Source organism: Tupaia chinensis, unplaced genomic scaffold, assembly GCF_000334495.1.
Source record: "Tupaia chinensis unplaced genomic scaffold, TupChi_1.0 Scaffold139422_1, whole genome shotgun sequence".
Classification (NCBI taxonomy): Eukaryota; Metazoa; Chordata; class Mammalia; order Scandentia; family Tupaiidae; genus Tupaia; species Tupaia belangeri.
Window position 1 is genome coordinate 734931 of NW_006199308.1, and position 10349 is coordinate 745279.

The 10349-nt window shown below is 39.1% G+C and overlaps 1 protein-coding gene across 1 annotated transcript in view; it reads right to left on the reverse strand.

Annotated features, from left to right (window-relative positions):
- Positions 1 to 10349, reverse strand: part of PLA2G4A (phospholipase A2 group IVA) — a 195977-nt gene that overhangs the window by 86399 nt on the left and 99229 nt on the right. Inside the window, exon 6 of the mRNA XM_006161871.2 lies at positions 2431 to 2468. Within this exon, the coding sequence (XP_006161933.1) occupies positions 2431 to 2468 (38 nt within the window). The remainder of the gene's footprint in view (positions 1 to 2430; positions 2469 to 10349) is intronic.

Sequence of the window (10349 nt, forward strand, 5' to 3'; positions counted from 1 at the left end):
GAGCACATGCGCCCGAAAGCAAAAAAAAAAAAAAAAAGTAAGTAAGCAAGAAGCATCACAAATAATTAAATGTGCATTCATGGTCAGCCTGATCCTGGTGGTTAAAGTCGCTGGATGCCAAGTGGCCAACCACACAGTTTGAGTCCTGGACTTGGCAGCTTGTGAAATGCACACTCAGAGGTATGTGCATTCCCCAAATCTTGTAAAGAGAAAAATGGCAAGGATGAGATTGCAGTGTATCCATGTCCCATGTGGTGCTTTCTCATTTTCCCTGTCTCTCTGTCTTTCTCCAGCAAGTGAAGTGTTCTCCAACAAATATAAAAAATAAATAAATAATAATAAGGCGACATAGCCATTACGCTAACTGCTGGTCCCCCTACATGTAGTTTTTTCATAATATTCATTTTTCATGAACTTTTGGAAGACTCCTATAGAAGTAATTTAAACACTTTTTACTATTGTGGAGCATTTACATTTAAAAAATATACCATTATTTGGTTATTCAGAAAACATTGAGATTATTTCCAATTTTTTGTAAGTTATTAGTCTTATTATGGACATATGTATGTGTGAAAGTTTCCTATAGTATATGCTGTCCGGAAAGAATATCTCATTTAATTATCACAATAGATAAACTACCAAATAATCTTTTCCTATTTTACTAATGAGTAATAAAAGTAATTAGAATTCTTTCAACCACTAACATAATTAGCAAGAAGGAGATTTGAATCCAGGATTTCTCACTCTAGAACTCATATTCTTTATAATATGTTATACTATTTTTAAAAAACAATCATAATTTTTTAAAAGATCTTTGAACAGTGTAATAAACATAAATGTTTAGAAGATGTCAATAAGATGTTAAAAAAAACTGGATGAGTTTAAACAATGTTGAGTAATTTTATAAATATAGTAATAGAATTATGATTAATTTATTTCTTTTTTATGTATTATCCTTAACTTTTCATTTAATTTTCTTTCTGGATTTTATGTTATGCTTAATGGAAGGCCTTACATAATTTTTGGAGAGATTTTTGCTATAGGGCTCATGTGCTCACCAGGGAGACAGAGAGACAGAGAGACAGAAAGCGAGAAATCACCCCTTGGGGAGATGGCTACTCTACACTCCCTTCTCCTCCATTCTCCTCTCAAGATCTTGGGCATGCATGCACACACACCAGTCGTGAGTTTTATGTTGCCAGGTCTGGGACTTGAACTGTAGTTGACTATGTGGGAGTCCAGCGACGTAAACTTTTAACATCATTTGTTGATCCCTAAAAACTTTTTTAATGAATAAGATTTTTCTCTGAAAAATAAATTTCTATTCTAGACTCATAATCACAAGTTAACATATAAAAAGAGAATTAAAACTTATTATAAACATATAGTAAGTTACTTTTGGTTAAGTATATATTATTTAGCTGAGTTTTTCCTACATCTTTTAAGTAACATATCATTAAAGCCCATCCTGGGGTGAAACGTGTACCAGTAAGTGGTAAAATCAACTTCAACAGAGAGGTTCAAAGAGATAAAGAAGATACAGGTAAGACAGGATGAAGAAGGTGGGATCCACTGAATCCAGTCTTAGACCAGAGATCAATCACAGCAAGGCAGACCTTCCTCTCCTAAGAGTCACCATTTGAAAATCATGAATTAGGGACCGCCAATGGCATAATGGTTCCATCACTGGTTCCACATGGCCAACCACAAGTTCAAGTACCAGACCTGGCACATGTGATGCATGTCTAAAATCACGAGAAAAGAGTGGAGGAGAAGGGATTGAGACATGGCCATCCCCCAAGGGGTGATTTCTCACTGACTGTCTCTCTGTTTCTCCCTGTCTCTCTAGGGAGCACACGTCCCCTATAGTAAAAATCTCTCTTAAAAGAAAGAAAATAGTAGATGATCTTCCAGTGTTCATTCTTAGAGACCACATTGAAAGCTACATGTTTCATGGAACTTAATTATTCGGAGTCCTTCTGGTCATGATGAACAAAATGAGTCTCAAATTTCAGGCTACTCCTTTGGAAAAATGATACATTTCCTGAGTTATTGTAATACAAATATGATTGTAAGTTTTCTGCTTATGTTCAGTTTCATGTTTTTGAAATCTATCTAAATCAACAATGGAAGATAGACCTGCATTGATTTCTCTGGGAATAGAAATATAACAAAGGTTCTTTCAAAGCACTTAATCTAACATTGCTATTTAACCATCAAACTGCTGGAGAATTAAGCAAAATGTACTAGAATTTTTTTTTAATTTTGTAACTGTTAACAGATAAATAAAAAAGAAAAGCAAATTTAATATCCCTTTATATCTTCAAAGCCATCAAAATAATTTTGTATATACAAGTATACTCCTTAACAACTAAAAGAAATTAGTGGGTCATTCAGATATTTCCCATTCAATTAAATAAATGCACTTACCAAACTTCAAGAGACATTTCCAGAATCATTTCAGTTACCTAAAAAATATATCAGTAAAATTAGGTCATAAGATGGACGTGTGTTTTTTCATAATGGAAACAAACTCAAAATAAGTGTTGAGTGCTATATAATTATTAACCTAAAAAAATAACAAAGAATAAAAGTAACATGGCTCCATGAAGCCCCTAAACTATAGATACATTTCAGTAAATAACATTTTTTTGCTTCATATGGTAAGTTTATTTAATAAATCATTTCAGCAAATGTAAGTCCTACCTATGCCTGGTTATTTTCCCCTCTCACTAAAACGAAGTAGTTCAGTTTCATTACTATTCACAAAACATAGAAAGTGTCTAAGATATAAAAATCTACAAAGATGAAGAAAGCAGGAGGCATGGTGGTTAAGGTGGCTAGACTCCAAGTGGCCCACTGTGTGGTCTGAATCCTGGTCCTGGAGGTTTTAAAACACTCCACTGTGCGTGCATGTGTACCCAAAATCCCAAAAGGAGGGAGAAATGAAGGGGAGGAATTGTAGCATGACCACCCACCATGGAGGATGCTTTCTTACTCCCTCTCTCTCTCTCTGTCTCTCTCTGTTGAGCATATGCACCCTCTGTCAAATCTGAAAGAGAAAAAAAACTCTATGAAGATGTGGTGTTTATTACTCAGAAGCTGCTTCTGCTTCAGGTCACAAATCAAAGGCCCTAGTGACCAAGAAGTTGAAAGAAGCCGGAATGAAACTTCACATGTGCATTCATGCCCCGGGCAGGCTGTAGAAAGCCGGAAAGAGAACACCTGTCTCCCTGTGGGCGCGGGACCCACAGCGGGTCCAGCCAGCTGTGGTTAGCTTAAGAAATATCTACCAGTTGGATCTGGGGGCTCATGTTTTCATTTATTCCACACCGTCTGAGCTAACCAAACATAACGGAGGGCTGCATCTTACCAATGAGACAAGTTTGATTGAGTGAGAAAGAGAGTAATTAATATCCATAGAGCAACAGGGGTCTTAAAGGTATCTTTAGAGGCCAGTAGGTATGGTGGTTAAGGTACTTGAACCCTCACATGGCTGACCACAATTTTGAGTCCTGGACCTGATGGCTTGCTTTCTCACTTGCTTCTTCTCTCTCTTCTCTCTCTCTGGTGAGAGCATTTACCCTAAAGCAAATTAGAAATAATAATAATAATAAATCATTATTTAAAAAAAATAAAGATGCCTTTCTGGAGAGTGTGCATCTGTTCCATAGATAAACTTTCTTGGCATTACTTATAGAATGTCATAATGTTATAAGAACCTAATGAGAAAGTACTCAAAGCTTCCTGTATAATTGTAAGATGGTGCTTTTTATTATTGTATTAATTTTACTATCAGAACATGGAGTGAACTTCTTCAATAACTTTGAATAGAACAGAACAAAGGAATCCCTTTTGAAATATGATGAAGATATTTTTAGAGCCAATATAAAATGCTATAGCTTGCTAGATATGTTATCATTTGGGTTTCAGGGAATGGAAAAAAACAAACTAGACGGAGCTTTCCAAAAGGTTAAAGTTCATTGATGGTTTTCTACAGTGGATTTTATGAGTAGGCAAAAGGTATTGAAATCATCTGTACAAAAATGTGCCTCTCCTACTGAACTGTAAGCTCCGTCTCGTATGGGATTCCACTGCTAGCTCACTGCATGGTGCGGGGCCTACAACAGGTAACTATTTGCTGAATGACCATGTACATGTGTGTGGAGGAGCACTTTAGGCAATCTTTTCTTGTCAAGAAATATCTCTACTAAGATAAAATCATGGGATTGTAGGACCAGCAAATGGGATAATAGTTAGGTCACTGGACTCCCACATAGTCGACAGCAGTTTGAGTCTTGGACCTAATGACTTAAAACTCACGCTGGGAGTGTGTGCGTGTGTGCACAAGATCCCAAGAGGAGAATGGACAAGAAGGGATGGCAGCATGTCTATTCCCCCTGAGGGGTGATTTCTCGCTTTCAGTCTCTGTCTCTTTCTCTCTCTCTGGCAAGTGCACGTATCCTATAGCAAAAATCTCTCTTAAAACAAAAAAAAATGGGATGGTGATCAAATCATAGGATGGTCTGACCCAGACCGTAGTCCTTCTGTATTGAATTCTGTAAATATTTATCCTTCAAAACAGCATATACATGTTACATTTAAAGTTAATGGAACAATTAAGACTTCCTAAACAAATGGAACAATGCATGCCCAGATGAATAGTCGTTCACTTATGTCACAAGGGTGTCTGGCTATGAAACAATTCCTCCAATGCCATCTATTCCATCCCTGGATGGACGATTTGGAGCACGTTCCAGAACATTCTGTCTACTGCCCATTCCAAAAGTTCAAGTTCAATTGGACTGTTTCCCAAAGAGGCCTTGGAAATGTTATATGGAATGAGGTTACACTGGATATTTGTAAGAAAAGCAAGATCTAAAATGCACTCTGGTTTTCTTCATGAAAGATGCCATTAAAATGATACTAGGCTTAATGTTCTCATGTCCGGAGAGCCCAGTCACCACGTGTGAATGTAAATTATGCCAACAACATTGTGGCTCAGGGTAGAGTTTTCTAACAGAAAGATCCAAAGCTGGAAGGAGCTTCCTTTTTGAATGTGCCACCTCATAATCGAAAGGGTTCAAGAAAAACCTGGTTCTCCGACTGGAGGCCCCTAAACAATTTATTAGTTATAGATTAAATATCCAATGCATAAATATATCCAATGCCTATTTGTCCTGATGACTTAATTTAAAAAAAATGAAAATCAATCAGGCCATATTCATAGGCATGTTTTTCTTTTCCATAAGAATATCCACCAAGGTTACTTGGCTAAAAAGAAGCCTTGCAGTTTCTTGCTGCTAGTAGATTAACAAGATTTTTTAAATAAGGGCAGGAGAAAAGAAGAGAAGGTGTCAGTTTCGCTGCCATTTTGAAGGTCACAGCATGCGTGACCACAGTTCTTCTCACTTCTGCATGTTGCCCAAGTGGATTTTCACCAGCCTGGAGGAAATTTTAAACTCCCCCTGTTGATGCACGATGTTTGGACATGTTACAAAGCCGGATGTTCAAATCTCTCTGCACCTTTTTAAAACTCATTATTCAGGTAAAAGAGCCACAAAAATATGTACTTCCTGCAGGCATTAAATTCCTTCCCACATGCTGTGTAAAGCATCGTGTCATCACAGGCTTCCACGTGGCTTGCATGATCAGGGCAATTAGAAAGAAGAGTGACACAGTCTCCCAGACTCTCCCCAAACTTGTAATCCTTAGCTACAAACCAGAACAAATTAGAGCTCCCTCTCTGAGGAATTATATATGGGAAAGTACTCATACATTCTTGTGGAAAACAACAATCTCTGCTTTGAATTTCAGAGTGGAAAGCAATTTTAGATGCTTCTGATGAGAGAGTTCCTGTTAGCGGAGGGGGGAGTGTGGAAGAAATGAGTCTTGTTTTGTTTTGTTTTGTTTTTTGGAGAGGTTTTTGCTATAGGGTATGTGCATTTGCTGGAAAGACAGAGAGAGAGACAGAGAGACAGAAAGCGAGAAATCACCCCCCGGGGGGATGACCATGCCGCAATCCCTTCTCCTCCGTTCTCCTCTCGGGATCTTGGGCACGCACACACACGCACCCGGCGTGAGTTTAAACCACCGGGTCCGGGACTTGAACTGCAGTCGGCTATGTGGGAGTTCAGCAACATAGCCATTATAACAACTGCTGGTCCTTTTTTCTTTTTTCTTTTTTTTTGAGGGGGGGGGGAGGAAATGACTATTTTTTAAAGGAGCCATCCAGACTTGAAAACAATTTTTAAAGTATATCATCTACTAATTGGCTTACAAACTTTCCTGGGTCATTTTGAAATGATAAAGATAGCATAGCAAGCATAATATCTGGCAATAAAAGTTCCTTTAAAATTATTTTTTAAAAAATGCATACCGTCAAATAACTTTAAACTGAACAAGTTATCCTATTAGTAAAGAGTTCTTTAGGGACCAGCAGATGGCGTAATGGTTATATCGTTGGGCTCCCACATAGTTGACCCTAGTTCAAATCTCAGAGCCGGTAACTTAAAACTCATATCAGGCGCATGTACAAACATGCCCAAAATCCTGAGAGGAGAATGGAGGAAAAGGGATTGCAGCATGGCCATCACCCCTAGGGGATGATTTCTCACCTTCTGTCTCTCTGGCAAGCACACACACCCTATAAAAAAATCTCTCTTAAAAAAAAAGTTCTTGGAGGTCAGCAGGTGGCGTGGTGGCTAAGATGCTGGACACTCCCACATGGCTGACCATGGTTCAAGTCCTGGACCTGGTAGCTTGCTTTCTCACTTCCCCTCTCTCTGTCTCTCTCTGTCAAATTAAAATAAATGAATGAATAAATGAAATTTAAAAAAGTTCTTTAAATAGGCCTTGCCTTCTCTAATATTTACAATGTTCACTTTCAATAAAACATTATTTTGAATTCTAATCTCTCGAGTTAATTTGCTTTTATTTTTCTTCAAGCAACTAATCAAAATGCTGATTCAATAATGGTTTACATTTTTCAAGAGAAATACATAATATTTACTACTATTTCACATGATCTGTGCAAGATAATAAAGTACTAGTAAAACCATAAGGGTAGGGGCCAGCAGATTGTGTGGTGGCTAAGGTGGCCAGATCCCACTGTATGGTTAGAGTCCCAGACCTGGAAGGTTGAAAAACATGGCAGGTGTGTATGCCTTTTTGCCCAGACTCCAAGAGAAGAAGAGACTGCAGCATAGCCATCCCTCCTGGGGGATACTCTCTCTCTCTCTCTCTCTCCCCCCTCCCTCTCTCTCTCTCTCTCTCTCTCTCTCCAGTGAATGCATATACCCTAGAGCAAAAAAAGAACCATAAGGGGACACAACGTGTGTCTCTGTTTTACTGTAACTCCAACCTATAAAAAAGGAAAAGCTGTGAATCTGACATGAAGGAAATTCAAGTGCAGAGCAGAAATAACAACTCCACCAATACAAGCTAGATCACGTCTAAGTAAATTTGGTATATTTAAAATCAAATGAAATACATAAATCATTGTTTAAAATATATCATATTTTTAGTAAAATAAAATGATCATTTCCTACCAGGAGTCATCTAATCTAGCCATTAGGATAATTACACCAGCCAAAATAATCAATGTCTTAAGAAAGCTGGAAAATTGGGCCAACTCCATAGCATAGGGTTAAGCATTGTGTGGAGAGAGCTGGATGCCACATGACAAACCATGGTTCAAATCTTGGGAAGAAACAGAGGAAGGTGGATTGCAGCATGACCAGGCCCCACTGGGGGATAGAGAGGGTTCTCTTCCTCTCTCCCTCTCTTTCTCTCTTGAGCATGTAGGCACTGTTTGTTATAAAAAATAAATAAATAAACCATTTGAAACATTAGATAATACATGTACTGTTTCTCTGTAGTCATATTCCACTCTATCACATAGTTTCCTCCTTACATTTGATGGTAATCTCCAATTTTTATATTTAAGGTCCTACTCCTTTCATTGGGCATTAGTGGAAATTCTGAAGAGCTCAGGTATCATTCACTTCAATACAGAAAGCCAGATTTCCCAGAACACTACCACCATACCCCTCTCCACTGTCTTCTACTCCAAATAGAGAGTGTAAAGTCTCCCTTAGACTCTAGCTTTTCTTTTACAAACTTTATCTATTTTCATTACTCCTGTCTGAGCACTTCCTAGGTTTTCAGCAGTTCCCATAAGTGTATTCATTTGCACATTCATCCAAAAACAATGGATGTGCTTAATGTATGCCAGGCTGGGTATCAATGGTAACCTGGACTTGCTCTGCTCCCTGACAGAACTTACTGTTCAACAGAAGACTCGTAAGGATGTAAGATCATTCTAAAACGCCCGATCATTTAAAAGTTATAAATTGTAGATGTGTCATAAAAGACACACTTAAGTTTTCACTGTATTGGGTGTCAGAAAAGTAATGATATATTTTTCTATGTAAAAATGCATCATGGCTTTTCTGATGACCCAATGGCAACCCAAGATAAAAATTCATTCTCCCTTAAAGCCAGGAATTGTTTCATGCACATTCCTTACATCAATATCTGAGGCTTTCAGGTCTTATACAGAGTTCCTTCCAATTTTTCACAGAACTATATAGTTCTCTTGTTTTCTCTGCAAATTCCCCTTTGTCTCAATAATTTGTCTAAATTGTGGTCTTTGTCATACATCAACGTGTAGTTAGCCAATAAAAATCATCCTGATAGTAACTTAGTTCCTTTTTTTAAGAGGTTTTTGCCTTAGAGCATGTGTGCTCGCTGGAGAGGGAGAGGGAGACATTGACAGTGAGAGAGAACGTGAGAAATCATTCCCTGGGGGGGATGCCCATGCCACAATCCCTTCTCTATTCTCCTCTTAGGATCTTGGGCATGCACACACATGTGCTCAGTGTGAATTTCAAACTACTGGGTCTGGGACTTGAACTGCTATTGGCCATGTGGGAGTCTAGCAACATAACACTACACCATCTGCTGGCCCCAATACTAACTTAATTCTGAACTCATTGTCAAAACTCCCCCTTTTTTTTTTTAAGCTGTACCACTATCTCTTCAGTAAAACTAACTACCTCATTCATTTTCAAGTACCAACTATGCATAAGCAATAATCAAAGAAAGCCATCCACCAAAATTAGATGCCATAGACACCATGAGACATAATTATTTTTAAACAATAATACTAACTTCTAAATAAAGATGGCAAATGAAAATACAGTGTAAACTTAGAGGCTACTCTCCTTAAAGCATTGCCCAATACAAGCTAATTTTCATCCAGAGAAACAGACTGTATTTCCTTTACTTCAAAACCTTCACATTTTTACGGTCCTTTTGAAGTGGGCTATTTAGTTACACAAAACACATATTTTGCTTACTAATGCTTCTGAGAAAAAAAGCCAGTCCCAGTCTCAGTTCCCCATTACCAGGTCACAAACCTTCCATGAGTCACTTGAGTCACCGCCTTAGCTAAGATACCATCTCCACACCTGCATTTACAACCTGTGCTCATCTGACTGCATGTCCCTGCTCTCCCTCCATGCCCCAATGCTCTGTTCCCATCTAACTCCTCTAGATGCTTTCCTGAAAACACTCTGTCCTTTCTTCTGCCACACCTTTAATCAGGCTGTCCCAATCAGAACTGCCTTGTCCCCCTGTAGGAATCCATCCCAACCACACCTTTCTCTAGGGCAAGCCCACACAGCCATTGCTGTCCACCTTCTCCCACAGTGATCTGCAGCCCAGCCCACTCCTACTGTCCCTCTCTGACCTTCTCTCCTACCACCCTTCCTCTGTTCTCTGGTCATTCTCTCCCATATGTTCCTCAGCAGCCAGGCAAGCTCTGCTTCAGGGCCTTCTGTTGGGAGTGCCTTATGCCCTCATGTATCCTCAGAGATGCCCCTTTTAGCCACGCTTCTGGAGCTGCATTGGTGACCCCCTTCACACAGGCGCATACTCCCCCATTCTCCTCTAATTTAGTTGCCACATGTCATCACGACTCTCCAAAAGAAGTATCTTGTACTTACTTACTTCTTGCCTACCTCACTAAGTAGAATGCGCATTCCATGAAGGTAGGGATTCTCATTGGTTTTATTCACTGTTGAATAGGCAGCGCCTGAAGAGTGTCTATCAGGCCAGCCAGTGGTGATTAAGGGGGCTGGATCCCGAAAGGCCAACTGTGCAGTTTGAGTCCCGGACCCTGCAGCCTGAAAGTCACCCAGGGCAAATGTGAATGTGTGCCCAAAGTCCTGAAAGGAGAATGGAGGAGAGGGATAATGAAGGTGGAGGTGTGGCCATCCCCCCAGGGAATGATTTCTCACTTCTCTTTCTGTGTGTGTGTGTGTGTGTGTGTGTGTGTGTGTGTG